Source organism: Oryzias latipes, chromosome 15 (genome assembly GCF_002234675.1).
Source record: "Oryzias latipes chromosome 15, ASM223467v1".
Classification (NCBI taxonomy): Eukaryota; Metazoa; Chordata; class Actinopteri; order Beloniformes; family Adrianichthyidae; genus Oryzias; species Oryzias latipes.
In genome coordinates this window covers 2,744,339-2,762,353 of record NC_019873.2, presented here as the reverse complement: position 1 = coordinate 2,762,353, position 18,015 = coordinate 2,744,339, and the positions used below count along the sequence as shown (strand labels likewise).

Sequence of the window (18,015 nt, the reverse complement as noted above, 5' to 3'; positions counted from 1 at the left end):
CACAAATAAGCTCTTTTTCAAACTGCATTTTTTTCCACTGTTCCTAATTCACAGCAATCTAAATAAAGAAAAATACTCAGAAATGCAATTTTGAGCTTAATTTTCTTGATGTGTCCTCCATCATCATAAAAAAGCATTCTAAATACACGTGGCTGACCTTTAACAATCTTTTCCTCTTTTGATTTTATAACAAGTCTTTGTTTAATCTTTAAAACACGACCCATTCCTTGTTTACCTTTGTCAATTCAACTTTCAATTCAGTTTTGTATATAGCCCATTTTCACAACAAAGTTATCTCTTGGGCTTCACTGAATGTACAAAACATAAAACCAGTTATAAAACACAATAGGTAATTGCTAAACTAAACTAAACAGACTAAACTAAACTGGGCCTCTCTGCCTTAGAGCCTCCTGCTCTTCGTGTTCTCACAAATGCTGTTCCCCAAGTCAAGTTTCCTTTGGATTCTGCGTTTGCCACTAGATGGCATTGATGTCTAGCAATCAGAAAGCAGAAATGTAGCACCAAGCACAGACCTGGCAACCAAATGTCTGAGTTTGTGCTGCTGATATTTAAAGTCTGACATGGGGGTCTGCCCCAAGTGAAGGACAGCATCCGTTTCTGTGGCTCCTTTTGCCAAACATCTGTTTATCTTTGCAGTCTGTCACTGAGAGGAGAAGCCTGGCAAATGATCAAGATGCTTCCTCACTGAGGGAGCTCACGTTTGCCCATATGTCTGAAGCCTCTCAAAGTCGAGTGGACATTTGCAGCTCGAGACCCACCGAGCTCATCTGGTGAAAACACAGGATAGAAGGATTTGAGGAGCATACAGCCCATCCAATAAATTCATCCTACAGGAACAGAGATTCAAACGTCTATCACAGCCAAGATTTTGAAAATTCTGAAAAGCAGAAAACATGTTTTCTTTGTCAGTTTTAATGTAAGTGATTTGAGAACACATTTGGGTTTTTTCCAACTGGCATGAGAAGACCCTAAAATAAATATATATTTTTAGGGGTGTAACGATTCCTTTTAACAACGATTTGATTCATATCATAATTTGTGGTTGTCAACATAATTCATAGTCAACATTGATTCATTTTAAATGATCCGATATACTGATCTAAAACGGATCCAGGACATCTTTAGCCAAAACTTCAATCAGTGTGTTGTTTTTTGATGCTTTGGTTTTTTGTTTCTCATTTTCCGTTCTCTGGTTTCTGTGCAGGCTGGCTGTGACTCCGTCCCTTCTGCTGCTGATCCCTAGAGCAGTCACAGATGCCTGCACTTTGTTAATCAGCCTAGACTGCATTTAAGGAATTCTCTCTGAGCCCTTAGTGTCGGCTCATCTTCTGTGGTTTCTAATCCCTTGAGCCTATGTAACCCAAGTTTATTTCTTGTAAATAAAATCTTGGGACTTTGCTTCAATGTGCTTGTGGTTCTTCCCTGCATCTGGGTTTTCTCCTGCTTTCCTAACCGTGACAGTGAGACTCAGACAGAAATTCCTGCTACTGAACAGTGAAGTTTTCCAGATTGTTCCAGATCATCAAGTGGAAATGAAATCTGTGTCCAAACAAACAAGTAAACTAGAATGAATGGTAAATCCATTCACATGTTAGTTTCCTAAAGTTCACCACTGTTGTTTTTCCACATCCAAAGAATCCAAAGGGAACATTCTGAGAACATTCTACACACTGGATGGTCACATGACGTTATTCAAAGTCTGTCCACACATTGGACTGGAATGATGGACTGATCCGTGTTCATGACATCACATGTGTGTTGTACGCTGATGCACTTGGTCATTTTTACATGATAGTAAAATAAACTACCATGTCTCAATCTAATTGGTATTTTTCAAGATCGATTTGATTATTGATTTATCTAATTTTGAAACGATTCTTTAATGATATTGGTCGATTTGGTTCTGCCCCAGACAGACCAATCAGGAAATTAATTTATTTATTAATCAATGAATAGTTAAACCTTTACATCCTTTCTATCCTTTAAAACATATTTTTTGTTAATAAAAATACTGACCTAATTTCAGAAAAACTTTTCAGAAAGATTCCTTGTGAGTTTGAACACAATCCTACATCAAACAGAATTTATTGTAACTAAAAATGTAAAAAGAACAGGATTCATAACGTGTGTGTGAGGATCGGCCATGATCTCATTTTAGATTTAACACATCAATTTCAATCAGCTTGATCTCCATCTCTAACTCACTTTTCATCCTCTCATCTCTTCCCCTAGCTCCTGGTTAATTGCCCAGCATGTGCCACCCCCAGCTGTACTCTTCCTCTGCTGAAGGAGATGGGGGCAGGCGGGGGGGGGGGGGGGGGGGGGGGTTGCCTGACTTGCTGTGATGTTTTGTTGTTGCAAAGTGCAGAGACAGCCTCTTAGCCTCGTAATCCAATAGATTGTTGCATTAAAAGGATCAGTTTATTCTTTCCTCTTTTACATTGGTTCTGTTTCATCACTATTAGAGGAAGCTATAAATAACAAAGTGATGCTGCGGGGGAGGCAGGAGAGACAGAGGGAAGCGCCATTAAAAACAGGAAGCTTCTCAGATTGGCAAATTTTGACTCCATCCCAGCCAGAACACAGATTAGAGCTGGAGTAGACAACTGTAATCCCACTTACTGGATCCAATCGTTGGCACATACTGTTTCGTTTTCTTCATTTTCTAAAAAAATCTTGCAACGAAGCAATGAAATGATGTATTCGAGAGAGGAGCAGGAGGATCCAGGATAAGGAGGAATCCAGACACGATAACTGGGTGCCTGATGAGCCTTTAGACTGTTGCTAAAAAAAAAATCAAATAAAAAAGCATCTTGTGGAGAAGCAACCTTTCCAGAGGGGTGACACTTGTGAGGAAAACAACCTCAGCATGACTGTTTTCAAGGAAAGCTGCAGAACAAAAATCTTCATGGAGATCATTTCTCATAACTAATATTCTATTTAGAGCTGTTGTGCATGCATTTCTTTTGTTACATTTTCTGTAATTCACTGCAAAAACACAATCTTGACAAATGTTTTTGATTTCTTGATTTGTTACTTTTAGTTTGTATATAATTTTGGGTTTGTGTGTGTAATTCCTGATTTTTGCTCATAGAATGCATTTTATGCATAGCAGTGTGCACTTGCAATTATGTATTCAAATGTACTTGAATTTCAAAAATACACAAATACAAAAAATAAAAATAAGATACAATTTATGCACACAAAACTTGAAACCAGCTTAAAGTTTTAACCCCAATTCAAAACAGCTCCTATGAACACACCTCCAAAATGGTACACACCAATCACCTGATACACACACACAAAACCACAGTTACGTACAGATCAGTTAAATGTCCACAAGGGGTTATGAGACTCTCAGATTTGTGTGTGATGTAAATAATGTGTTTAAATGCTGCTAGAATGCTGGGTCATCAGAGTATCCCTGTTAAACACTTTTAACTTAGATTGTAAAAAATATGTAGCAGAAACTTTTCATCGTCTTAAAACACATACAGTCCCGATATCGAGGTAAAAAAAGTCTAAATGTGCATTTTTAAAACAGTCATTTCCATTTCCATTTCCAAAACATGCTTCATAGGTTAATTGGTCACTCCAAATTGTCCATAGGTGCGAGTGTGAGAGTGCATGGGATATGTGTGACCCTGCGACAGACTGGCGACCTGTCCAGGATGCCCCCTGCCTTTGCCCATAAGTGGCCGGGATAGGCTCCAACAGCCCCGTGACCCTGAAAGGGATAAACGGAAGAAGAAGATGAGTGAATGAATGAATGTGAGCCACTCCAGCAGCAGCAGAATTGTCCCAGCTAAGTAAGTTGTCTGCACCTTCATCACCTTGCTTACACCAACCACAACTAGAAGTGTGAAAGCACAGTTGTGATGAACAGTGCTTTTATCTGGAACCTCCATCCGTCTTCAGAACCCAATGATTTCCTTTCAGGGTCATGGGGTTGCTAGGGCCAATCCAGCTGCTCTCAGGCAAAGGCAGGACTCAAACAGGTTACCGGTGTGTTGCAGGATCACACACTCACATGCAGCATTGAAGCATGTTTTTGGACTGTGGGAGGAAACCAGAGAAAACTCACACATGCACGAGGAGAACATGCAAACTCCACACAGAAAGAACCCAGCCAGAGTTTGAGACAGGCCTTTTCCCAGTCAGCCGAGAGTGCTAACCACTACACCACCACACACCCCATCTGGAACATAAGGGGGATTTACTTTAAACGCAAAAGTGAAAGCTAAGTGCTAACGCTAGCTTTGAAAGAGGGACCAGCATTGTCATTATCCTGAAGTTCATGTTTCAACATCTGTAAAAATGTGTTCAATCACCTCCATAACAAACAAATAACATTCAAGTGTATCACACAAAAACGTGTCCTTTTCCTATCTGATAGAATCAGTACATGCTTCTCCTTTCACCAAGAGCAAATCTGCCTGAACTGATTCCAGTTCAACAGCTTAGAGAATGAAGCTCTGACAGACCACAGTGATCAGTTTTCTCACCCATCCCATTGCTGAACATGCAACCAAAGGAGCTGAAATAAAAGGGGTCATCTGATTTGGTTATTTGATTTTACCTTTTTCCACATCACATCTTTAGAATCTGCTCTGAAAAAATATCATGAAGCATTATTATGGTCATGTTGAGTGGAGCAGTTTTGCTGTACGGCAATAATAAAAGTTAATAAAAACACCCCAGCTATCTTTTCTCAATTCTTGATGACATTAATCATGCTTTAAAAAAGTCAACAGAAAAAAAAAAACTTACTTGACTGCGTTAAGAATCTGCACTTGGGTGCAGAAAAAAATAAAAAATAAAAAAAAAGAATCTTACTTAATGTAAGTGAAACGTCACGTACAGAGTAAAGACCCACCCCAATGAAAATAGTGTTTTAACATGTTTTATTATAAATAGAATAAAGATTTCTTTATTCAAATTGTTGTGAATCAGGAGCTGAAGGAAAAATGTAGTTTTAAAAAATGTTGTATTTGTTACGTCCAAACTATAATCTTCAGGCTACAAACTTCTTTTTCTGCTCCATTCTGAAGCATTCACTGTCAGACAAACAGATCCATGAAGGTCATTGTTTTTCCTCGTCTGAGCTGGAATCTGGATCAGAACTGGACCACTGGATAGCTACGATATTGCTCGCCACTTTGTTGCACCGCTAATGTTAGCTTGGAGTTGACGTCACCAATGAGAATGCCTTACCTCCGGCTCCAGCGAAATGAAGCCAGTTAAGGCGCCATTTTTCAATGGTATGGGCGCTGCCTATCGTGAAAGTACTGAGGCATCTGATTGGTCCGTTTATAACTTGAATAACTGTTAAAAATGTATCAGAACAAGAATGATTATTCTGAATAATAGAATGACTGAGTAACAGCTGTTTATTTCTCTTTAGAAGTCTGTTGGTACTTCCTGTTTGGAATGCCGGGGGGAGGAGTCAAGCTGTCCAGTTCGCACTTACAGTCTACGGTAGGGGCTGTACTCCGCCCCAACAGTCCCACCCACAACTTTTTGATGAACTCCTGCCGCTCTGCAGAAACGATGTCCTAGAAAACCACACAGGTCTTTTTGGAGATTTTGGCTAAAAACATCCTATTTAGACCAGAGGGACCACTTTGAAAATAGATGAAAACATGATCAGTGACACTTTACTTAGGTAGTGCCTTAGTATTTAAATTGATAAACATATTTTGTTACATTTCCATACCGTACTTCAGATAATTGAGTCCTGAGCAATAATTGAAATGTTGCAGTTCAGCCTATTCTGAGTCAGGAATGATTGCATGGACATTTACCTTTTACAAATAAACCAATAAGTAACTGCCACCCTGGTGGTTCTGTGACGAACACACACAGAGGTGCATGCACACACACAAACAAATGCTTTCCTGCTTTCCAGGCACCAGATTAAGTCTCACAGGAAGTTTGTCCCACCTGCCCACTTCTCTTTTTTCTCCGTCTTTGATCTCTCCAGCTTTATGCCTTTTATTTATTTCATCCCTCAAGCTTCAAACTGCTCTACCACCAATCACACTGCCATCACACACAGATGAAAACACCATAACCTTCACTGCAGCTCACTCTGCTCTTCTCCTGCTTAGTCTTCTCCCATCCTGGAAGACCTGAGCCTGTCATTATAGTCAAGGACAGCATTAGCATGACGATCACAGCCCCCCATCATGTCTTGCCTTCCGAGGCTGAAGCCTGAAGGGGCAGACTTGGGTACTGAAGAGAGACAGAAGCAGAATTCATGTGACAAGGGCTAAAAAAAGGAGCTGCAAAAACATGGTGTGACAAATCAAAGATGAAAACTACTCTCACTTCCCTGATCAGAGGCTAAACTTTCACTGCTTAAGCTCACTTTTATTTTTGCCTTCTTCCCGTCTCCTCTCCAGCTCAATATTGAAAAATGTGTCATTGAGGAACATTGGTGAGAATGAAACTTTTTAATGACCGACCTGGTTACCTGAGACAATTCTTTTATTTCCTTCTTGCCAAATCACGGCCCTCTACTCGTGTGTATCTTTGTTGCTTCTTTGCGGTGACGGTATATACACTAAAAATGTGGGTTTCTTGTTGAAAACCTGGTCAAACTCGTCTGTTGCTTACCTTTAAAAATGCTGTACAGCATCTATGTTGGGTCTGGCTGTGTAGCAGATAGGAAGCCTGTTCATTTCACGGAGCTTTCAGCCTGATGAATAATCTGATGATGGTGAACCGCAGAGAAAGAGGGGGGCGGGGGGTGTTGGCCTTGCAAAGGAACAAGATAAATAGAGCTGCATATTAAAAGTATTCAGGCATTTCATGGCCTGTCAAATGTAGGTGTCATTCCAGACGGGCAGAAGACACATTCTCGTTTCCAGTAGCATGTGTTGCACATGTGGACGCCTGCATGCATACAGTACATGCACAACACACACTAACATCTGCTCACGCCGCAGCAGCAGTCAAGCCTGCTATTATCTGAATCCCTCCCATGTAGTCAGCAAGACGTCTCAATTTCAATCATGCTGTCAAAACACAAACACAGAACGGCTAGAATGTCGAGGAAAAGCAGACTCTTGCTATCAGTGGCATTCATTGTCATCCCGCGTAAGCACGAACACACAAACACAAACCAAAGACGCTCCCATCCTTTGTATGGTGAAAAAATACATTTATTGGAATCTGTGTCAATGTAGAAAAAGTGAAAACTGGCTTCAGGTTTTCTCACAGTACCACAGGTGAATATTCCAGCAGCTGTCTGGTGAGCTGAAACTATGCCATCAAGCTTGTTTGGGGCAGTACATCTGCTACTGATGACGACAAATGGCAGCCTATGGCAGCCATGATAACAAACATCTTCTCACAGACACACCACCAGCAAATACATATGTTGTACAGCAAGGTTGACCTCGTCCGGCATTCTGTCTTTAGGGTGTGGCTTTGCATGAGAGGCTTGAATGTGCTGTCATACTATTACACATCTCTTTGCAGGAGTAGGACAGCCAGGTTTCTGTCTGAACTAGAGTTACAGCTCTAATCATACTCTACTATTGACAAATTCTTTTTTTCTGGCAGGCCAAATTGTTATACATATAGTGTGTGTCTATTTCTGAATTGACAGAGAAGTTTCACAACACATGGCGAGTCTGCATACTTCATGAACAGAAAAAGGCCATCTGAAAACAAAAAAAGGACATTTCTAAACTCAGATACTGAGCATTAACATAGAGAAGTCATTTCCCTCCATAAATCTTTCTTTACATATAGTTATTTTATTCTTAAATACCATTTTTATCTTTTAGAAAATAATTCACCAGAAAACAAATCTATGTACAAAGACAAGAGTGCACAAGATGGAGTCAAGAGTTGGTGTTCATGCTGCTGTAGCCACTTGGCTATAGAACAGTTTTCTGTGTGAATATTATGCTCTGTTTGGGAATATTTCTAATTCAATGGAAATCTGACCAAAATGCCAGAATCACCATTCATAACCATCATTCACAAGTCAGTCCGGTTTCTTTTTTCTTTCTCTTCTCAGAGGCAGCTCCTCCAAGAATCTGACCTTCCTGCTTCAAACGACAACAATCCAGACTTCAGCAGAGCAAAGTCACCAAAGGAGGACATTTTCAGGGCTAGACTGAAATGGAGATCTAAGCTCAAACTCTTGCTAAATACAGTTCTGCAGTACAATACTCCTGGAATCTGGAATAGGAATAAGGAGTGATGCAATAGCATGACTGACGTGAGAACACATCCACGGACACCCAAACTAATCACAGCGTAAACAACATGGGCATTAGTTTCAGCCGCTGTTATTTTTTTTACTTTGGCTAATATTTTAGATGGACTTATCAGGACATGTAATGATGGACAGGCAACTCCCAAAGCAATTGAAATCATCCCACTTTTCTTAGACTGTAATGTTTCGATGTATGATCCAACAGGTAATCAGGAGCGGAGGATGACATCTCAGCTGATCTGTCGCTGGACCCGGGAGCTTCTGACACTCTGCTTACCTGAATGCTTTGCTCTGCTTTCCTTTGGTTCTCCTCAGAAAAAGGAGTCACAGCGGTGAAGACTTTATACAGACAGCATGATCAATACCAAACTAACAGGGTGCTTAGCTCTGCTTTTCTTTTCCTGCCACTGTGGCTTTACTCCCCTTGCAGCCGCGTTTCTCTGGCAAGTGAAAGTGAGTGAAAGACAAACAAAGAGGAAAAGTCTAAAATTGCTGGTTTAGTAGTTTAGAACATGAATACAGTTCTTCAAAGTAGTGGAGGCTCACTATTAAAGACTGATGGTAGCTTAGATTGACGAGTGCAAAAACATCCTGCAGCTTGCTGCCTTTGAGCACCAACAGAGCCTATCATACACACAACCATTCATTTTTCTGTATATATAGAGAGAGATGATGTGAAAGAGTGGAGAGACCTTCAGTTACATCTGATGGCATGATGTGGCAAGTGTCTGTGGATGCTTCTCAGCGAGCATTTGCATGGTGTCAGGTATCTGTACAGTAAAACAGCACACATTCAAATGTGTGGACATTAAAACTAAATTCCCCTCACTGATTGTTGTTTCAAATGCTGTTCATTTCTCTCTCTTTTTACTCTAAAAGGGAGGTGAATGTCTGTTTTGGCCTCATGCGGCCTGCACCTCCAGTTCTTCATTTCCAGACTACACAGTAGTTTCATTCTTCCAGGGCCCGGTGCGTATATTCCCTGTGCTGTCAGACGTATACAAGAGTCCTTCATGCAGCCCCCCTTTAAGAATCCCATTCTGGTTAGGGGGGGTTTGGGGGAAGGATTGTCTGCACGGGGCATGCATTTCCAAATGGTGATGTGTTGGTTCCTCCTCGGCTACTTTGCCGCAGCCACACAGGAAGACACCGGTGTCTCCGGCCTCTGCCTGGCACAGAGAGGGAAAAAGCTCAGCCTTGGCACAGCAGATGTGCCGGTGGCAGGGGTTATGGCATGCCAGAGGCTCGTGTGTGGCGGCTGCAGCGGCGTGGCACGCGTGATGCCCTTCATGGCGCCCCTCGTGAGCCAAATGCGGACAGATATGGGTGTGGCGCTCATGTGTGCTGTGGGGGCTGTCAGTGTGTGAGCTGTGCATGCTGCCCCCATCTGCACTGGATGAGATGTGATAGGCGTATTCCCTTTCGCTCCCTGCTCCACAGGCAGCTGCCCCAGCCCGGCGGCCAAAGTGACGGCTTTTCGTCCTTGTGCTGCTCTTTAGGCAGGGGTGCAACTGCACCCCCGGCGGGCAACCCTCTGCGTCAGAATGCAGCAACACGTGGGTGGCAGCAGGCTCCTCCTCCATCAGCTGCTGACTGCGTAGGGTGGCACAGCAGGGCGTCACTGGCGTCAAACAGGTTACATGGTTTTGTGAGGATGGTAGAGCAGCATGTTTGCAGTGACCTAAACTGCCGTGGCTGCAGCTGATCACTGTTTTACCCTGACACTGGGAGTCGTGGTGGCAATGGTTGTGACTGTGTCTGTGCCCAGGCGTATCTCCGTTGACGTTGACTTTGGGCCGTGCTACAGCAGAGCCCTGTGCTCCGGAGCCGGCATCTGGACGTCGTCCGGGACAACAAGAACACCAGCAGTGCCAGACATCATCCCGTTTGGCACAGTGATGGATGAGGATGAAGAGGCCGAGGGTGACGGAAAAGGCACCATAAAGGCAGCTGAAGATCATGTCGAGGAAGTGGCCCTGTGACACGGCCAAAGCTCCAAAAGTCCAGGTGACCAGGAACAGGAAGAGGGTGAAGGCTGCTGTTCGTAGCTGAGCCCTGAACGAGTGCTCGTTAGCCAGCAGAGCGGGATTGATGGGAACGCCGGGGCAGCCAGCGGGGCAGCTGCTCCCACTGGGGTGGGCTGTGAGGGCCCCAGGCTCTGCCCCCTGGTGGCAGTGGGTTGGTACGTCAATGCCGGCCAGCCTCTGCTGTTCCTCAGACAGGCGCTTGAGCTCGTACTTCTTCTCAGGATGCCGCCGCAACTGGATGAAGGCGCAGAGGAAGTAGATGCACGTCACCAGGACGATCAAGGCCACGGGGCCAAAAAAAGCTCCTAGGCTGGGCTCCCACGCCATCCAGCAACTGCAACACAGCAAACCAAAAACACTTTCAAACTTTGGCTTTTGCAGAAATGTAGAAAAAGAACTTGAATTCCAGAAAAAGCTCCCCACCCTCCTCAGTCTTATTCAGGACTATACATTGCTTTATGTAGCTTTTATTTTACATAGCTTAACATCTATGTAGTTATTTAAACATAACCAGTCCAAGTGTTGATTATTTATCAGGTATCAAAGATGAAGTTCTTATTGCTATCTTCAGAAGACATTATTCCACATCACATGTCATGTAACAAAAATGGAGCTGCCCAAAGCCACAGCTTCATTTTGGCCTTAAGAGTAGAGATAAATCCAGGGCTTACTATGGTGTTTGTTCCCCGCTGCCGTAGACGTCTATATTGACGGCTGCTGTCACCCCACAGATGAGGAGAGGCACTCCGCCACTGACTAAATAAAATCTGTGAGGTTACAGAGGGACAAAAGGCAGAAACAGTCAGAACCGAGCAGACTTTCACGTGTTTAGTTTTACAGTAATTCTGGACCAGCTTCCAGGAACAACAGACTGTCCAGGATGGACCTGAAATGTCTAATTAGTTCCAGAAGAGAAGCTCAAAATAAAACAACGACATCAGGGGTTGGACAAGAAAACATTTTTGTCCACTGTCTTTCATCTCAATACGACCGTGTCAAATAAAAAGGGAAATTAGATCTCTGCTGTTCAGCCTTTGAGCTTCTTGATGTGTTTTTGGTCACACTCTGGGTGCAATCACACTTAAAATTTGTTATCATAGCCACAAAACCAAAGTGTAAAAATTTCAAAATAAACAAATCTGCTTCCTGTTGATCTGGCTGTGATGAACTTGCCAGCAGGCGTCTCAGTAATTTAGAGCATCTGCTGTGTATTATGGCCCAATTGATGAGGTGAATTAAAATGATTTTTTCTCTTAACAAACCCAGCAAGCCTCTTGAGCTTTTAAAAAACAACCACTTATTTCTAAGCAGAAGCAATTCAGGTTTCAATAAAAAGCACTTAGCAAAAGATGAATTTAGTTTGAATCTCAGGAGGAGTAAAATGCTCCATCACCAGCGGACATGATGTGCATTTCCACAGTGACCTGCACAAAACCTGAACAGTAGGACATACGGCCTCCCTCCAACAGAAGCTAGAACATCACGTTGTGTACTAGAGAGAAAGTATTTAGGAGTATTTAAAGAGATATTTAATACTTTCCATTTCAATACAGCGATGACAATTTGAATCATCCAGAAAATCATTTTCTAAAATCAAAATGAGTTTGATAATGACTGCATTTAGTGTTTTCTATCTCATGAGATGTAAAAACTCTTTGTGAGCAGACAGGTTAAACTTGGCTGACAGTTGGGTTCAAAAGAATAAACTGAATCCGTGACTCAGTGTAAAAGCATAGAAGCTGAAATGATTCTAAATGACTGTAACTTACTTTTGTTGTTTTGGTTTCTAGCAAGAAGTCTATTTTTCCACCTTCAAAGTAAAGATCGAGAAGTGGAGGGGGAATTCCTCCAGCAAAAACAAATAGGAATCCCAAAAAGATTTTTTGTATGATCTGCTCTGCAAGTGAAAATCAGAGAGGTTGCTTAGAAAACGTAGAGTTGCTATCCAACATTTCCTATTTATAGCTGATGTATCTATGATGCTTTTTGGAGGTGAGAACATGCTGCTGTCTGCTCTGCATTTTTCTTAGTAGTTAACTAGTTTTCTTCTTGACTTGGTGCTGCAGCTGATTATCGGAGGTAAAACTGTGGAGGCGGGAGTTTTGGACAGAGGTTACATTAATTTGTTTAATAATGCGATTTGGTTGATTCGTCTGCGAAACTGATCAAAAGCTAGATTTACCCAGCAGTGCTGTGTGTGTCTGTTAATGAGGCTGCAGCAGTTCACACATACTTTGTGCCGTGATGTGTGCAGCTAGTGTAGCAAACAGTTTTTTTAAAGTTACTCCTTACATCTTTTTACCAAATCTGTCTGCATACAGTTAAAAAACTCCACTAGGACCTTTCGTTTTACTGACAAATTCCATCTTATGCTTTGAAGGTTTGCATCAAAATGTGGATTTGAAGTGAGAACATGTTAATACAGGCTGTATGCATCAGGGTGGAGACTGTTTTTCACTTCTTGAGTCTCACTTTTGAATATCACCTTGGATGTCAGGATGTGTCTGGAGGATGTTTGACAGAGCAGGACAGTATGGATGTCATCATTAACATCAAATGCATGAATGTCTCCATAAATGTGTAGCTTTGCATACAGCATCAAATGTAATGCAGTCCCAGTGGATCCACTGTCTAAACTGAAAACGTTTAAAAAGATTTTACACTAAAAGTCTTGAAAATATCTGATAACATTTCGTCTGCATTAATATTTACACTGGTAGTGTTATACACAGCTACACATACAATACGCATGAGCATCATTTATTAAAGCTTTACCTTTCTAGCACTTTTAATAGATCTCTTATTAAAACATTTTTCTGCTGTCAGATAAACACACAGAGGATTCTTTAAGTTTAAACAAAAGAAGATTTTCAAGATTTTTTTTTATATATACATATTTTGAACAGTAGGTTAAAACTGCTATATTGCTGTTCACCTTTCATCGTCTTTATGTTTTGCTGCATTTTTTCAATGCAACTTTGAATACTTTCATTTTCGTTTCTGTAACAGCACTCTGTGTTCTGCGTGCTGATTGGTTGTTGACCTTGTGAATCAATCTCCTCCAAGTGTCTTCTGTTCCGAATGCATACACTGTAAAAAATAGCTGCTATACATTTTTAGAGTAGCTTACTGGCATCCAACTGCCAGTAATTATTGTAAAGCACTTTGCAGCTTTATTGCTGTAAAATGAAATAGAGTAGAATTTCTGTATACTGAAATTGATTATACAGTAGTAAAAATGTCAAATGAATCAGAGCACACAGATATTCTACTGTATTTTATCTCACAGTGGTAGTACTGTAAAATGAAATACAGTAGTTACTGGCATCCAGCTGTCAGTAGTTATCATAAATATTCCTACTGTAATTGTACTGCGCTTCATTTCACAATAATATTACCGTGTTTTCTTTTCGATTTCCATTTTTTTACTGTAAAAAATAAGTAATTAAAGGATGATTCAGGTTCTCTTACTACAACTTCTCCAGCTGTTTTCAGCAAAGACCTTCTTCTCTTAGTTCATTAACCACTCTTGAAGCTGTTTTTGGCCAATGTCATAGTCACCCTGTATGAGCTCAATGCAACACCAGACAGAGACACACAATCCTGAACAATTTCAAGCTCACTTGAATGAAACTTACAGATGCACAGAGAGAATAGACAAACTCAGTTCAAGCCCTAGTGGGCTCCTGCTGCTATTGCTGCTGTGAGGCCATTGTGCTAACCACTGCCCCATCAGGTCAACACAGGTTCCAATGGTGGGGGTAACATTTTGTCCTAATGTATTTAGTTTTGAAAACTGTAAGTTTCTAACTTTAATTTTGTTTTAAATACTAGACTAATTCCTACAAAATAAAAGCCTTACAATAACAGTATCACATCACATGTATTGATACATCCAACCAGCTTCTTTTTTCACTCACATGACTGGTCAGCATTAGTCATGTTCGTTTTACATAAAATCCACATCTATGAATACTCAAGGAAGTTGTTCTGTTACTTCAATCATTCAATGTTTTAAAGAAATAAAAATAAAAACTTGTGGAGCATGTTTTTAGACTAAGACAGACCCACAGTTCTATAAGGAATTGAACTTGTGATCTTCTTTTTACTTCTTTTTATGAAGCAACAAGGCAGCACTGCATCAACAAGCTATGGGTAAATTGAATTGTCTTCTTCCAAAATTGCAAACTCAAAGTCTCTTAACCATGTGTACATTTGCCCCTCCTGGGCAACTTCAACTTCAAGTGTGTATTTCTGAAATCCTGTTATGTCCCAAATGTTTTAAAGAGTGCTTTCACCAACATCAAAACGAGTATGTTTGTAACCACTGTAACTTTGTTTGTTTGTTAGCAAAACCTGCTCCAGAGAAAGTTTAATTCTGGGTAAGAAGAAACATATGTACTCAATATGCATCTCAATTTATGTCGGGACTGTACACAGAGATTATTTGTTACTATTTTTGATAATTCACATAAAAAATCTCAAAATCCCATTTTTTCCAGCTGAACTTGTGATGTTAAGAACCGGTCAAGAATCTTGTCATCTCGCTGCACTGAAAACTTTACCAAAGGATATAGAAAATTGGCAGGCCAGGCCTGCACTGCGTATGAAGCTGGACTGGTCTCTTCTAAAAGAAAAAAAAAACTAACAGAATATTGCTTCAAAAATAAGAATAATAAGAATCATGAAAATGCACTGCTAGCTCTCTGTTTCCATTTAAATTTAAACATTTACAATAAACTAAATCCATTCTGGCAAAGCACACAAAGGTTCTTTTTGTCCATTTATTTCCCTATAAATCTTACATTGAAGATTACAGCAGTGACCATGAGCGTTTTCAAATTCATTGCTGTGTACAGACATTACAGTAAAATATTGGCATATCCAATTTGACTGCACAGTTGATTCAGGGGGTTCTGATTAGCTTTTATTGATCACTAAGAGTTTGCAAAATCCATCCATCCATCTATCCATCTATCCATCATCCATCCTTTCATTCATGTATTCATCTATCCATCTATCCATGTATTCATCCATCCATCCATCCATCCATCCATCCATCCATCCTCCACTTATCCGGGACCGGGTCGTGGGGGCAGCAGTCTAAGCAAAGATGCCACACTTCCCTTGCCCTGGTTCCTACCTGAACCGCCACCTTTACGTGGTGGAGGAGTTTGAGAGAGGCTAAGCTGTCTGGGGTTTCAGCCCCTGGTGGGGTCTCCCATGGCACACAGGTCCTGGGTAACAAGTCAGACAGAGAGCGGTTTAGAAGCCCCTTATGAGAATTTCAATCAAGGACCCAGCTACATCGCCCGGATTGGCGTCACCAGGGCCCCACTCTGAAGCCCGGCCTGGGGTTGGGGCTCGCAGGCGAGCGCCTGGTGACCTGGGCTCTCCCCACGGGCCCCGGTCGGGCCTAGCGCGAAGGACCGACGTGGGACCACTCTCCCATGGGCCCACAACACATAGGAGACCTCAAAAGGGGCCGGAGCAATGTGGTTTATGTGGTGGTCAAGGGCGGGTGCCAGAAAATACACATATACACAAATTGAAATGAATCCACCTAGAAATAAACAAAAAAGACACCAATTCAAATAAGTTGAGGTCCATGGATTGGGACATTTAAAATGAATGGGAAACGGTTTCTAGAGCGTTTCAGCTCATAGACAGCAGGTGAGCCTGATATTCAGTAGGCATCTGTATGTTCACAAACAAATAAACTGTAATTTTGAGAAAATGATCAAATTTTTAACTCTATGAATGAGAAAATAAACACACACAAAAATCTTTCTACCAAGAATAATATTAGATCCAAAACACAATGATATAAAACAAAAACTAAAGTATGGTTTCAGGGGATACATTTGTGATTTTGGGACGTAACTGATAAATGAGAGAGCACTGTTATTAAAATCATTTCACAGCTATTCTAATCAGCTCAGTAGTGTTCCACAGTTTTTTAAGTGATATAAATGAACTGATGTGCTACAGATGTTTGTTTGTTCTGCCTGACTAATAATATCGTGGAGATATTTTGTGATCTTATTTTTCATCATCTTGCACCAATGATGCTTGAAGTGCTGATTGTGGGTGCAGACATTGCTGTCAACATCTGTGATTTTAGAGAGACATTGGGTGCAAAAACTATTAGGCTTTTTTTAATCATCACTCTGCTTATAACTCTGCTGAACTACACTAGTTTACTCCTTTTTGGACCCACACGTGTGTTTAACTCTGCATTCATCTTTATATCTTATTTCCTTGTATTATTAATCATACTGACATGCATTAATTCAAGGGTCTGTTGGTTGATGTAACTCCACCTTAACGTTTAAGCTCACATTTCCTTAGTAGCAGTTTAGCTGGATTTTGTTTCAAATGTCAGAAGGTTTCACAGCAATGTCAGAAGAAACAAACAGAACTCTAGGGATGAGTGGAGGTCCTTCAGGTATGCGTCTGGATGTCATAAATGTGTCATTGTGAGCATTTCAAAATAAACTAAACATGTATAAGGCACTAAAAGAAAGGGTGAAAAAGACACCAGTTCTAAATTCCTTGACTCCTTTAAATCTTAGACCTTTAGGTTAACAATACCTTTCAAATCATAGGAAGTGAGGGCTTTACATTTCTCCCAGACAACAGCACTCCCCTCTCTTCACTGTCCTTGTCCTGTCTTTCTGCATTGTCATCCACTTGTCTGCATAACACTATGCTATTTCCTCCAGCGTCCTGTTCAATCTCAGTTTCTGTCATGATACCTTAACCTCTTGACCCCACCTTCTTCATCCTCCATTTCCTCTTCACCACATCTTCCCACTGTGTCCCTTCCTCTCCCTGTTCAAACAGTCTTCCCCTCATCACGCTGCAGCCTCCCCGAAATTCAATTACAATCAAGACATTTGTCTGAATTGGTTGGTGAGCGGTGGAGGGGGCCTGAAAAAGAGGGAAAGGGGCGGCGGTATTACAGGCCTGTCACTGTCTCAGAGTGGAATAGTTCCCCTGGAGGATCTTCCTCCAACAAAAAGCCATTTTCACACCCGTCAGCTAGATAAACGTAAATAAGAAGAGCTAAGGGATGTTAAAGCGCCACATGCTTTATAGCCCTTATTCCCATACAACCTCTATCCCAAACAGGAATGTCTGCATGTGCATTATTTAACCAGGAACAATCATGGTAGACTAAAAACCTGTCAAACATATGAGACCATGCTCACATTTGCCCTATTTCTATTCAAAAACGACTTTTGTGGCATTAAAAGTCTTGTAAAATTGCTCACTCCTGCATGACCCCCACCCCCAACCCCCGTCTTAGCCACTTTAACAAACACTGGCTGCTTTTTTAGGGGTTATTTGAATAAAAAAAGCCTTCAATAGAATGGTTTTCTGAGCAGAGCCGTGCTTTTAGGTGAGTTTAAGAGCAGCAGTGGTCTGACAAAAATAGACCCTAAAGTGCCTTTCATACACCGCCCCACCACCATCACCTCTGCTCATGGACTGTCCTTTGCTTTGTGTGCACTGTCCTCTCTGTGGATCGCTTCAGGATTAACATTGAACAGCTGTGGACCGCTTATCGTCACATCTCACTAACAAGCTGGAAAAGACAAAAAATGATGTATCCCTCTAAGACACTAGTTTGGAGAGCTTAAGGCTAAAAGCAAGAATGACTTCTCTGAGAAAGAAAAGCTTATCTTGGTTGGGTAATGCCACGCAGACCCAAAAAACACAGTCTAAAGT

General features: G+C 41.4%; 1 protein-coding gene across 1 annotated transcript in view; it reads right to left on the bottom strand.

The window, feature by feature from the left end:
* Nucleotides 1-7,162: 7,162 nt before the first annotated feature.
* Nucleotides 7,163-18,015, bottom strand: part of LOC101156843 (adhesion G protein-coupled receptor A3) — a 207,733-nt gene continuing 196,880 nt past the window's right edge. Inside the window, exons 18-19 of the mRNA XM_023963140.1 lie at nt 10,953-11,048; nt 7,163-10,615 (exon numbers count right to left, since the gene is read on the bottom strand). Of these exons, the coding sequence (XP_023818908.1) occupies nt 9,193-10,615; nt 10,953-11,048 (1,519 nt within the window). The 3' untranslated portion in view covers nt 7,163-9,192. The remainder of the gene's footprint in view (nt 10,616-10,952; nt 11,049-18,015) is intronic.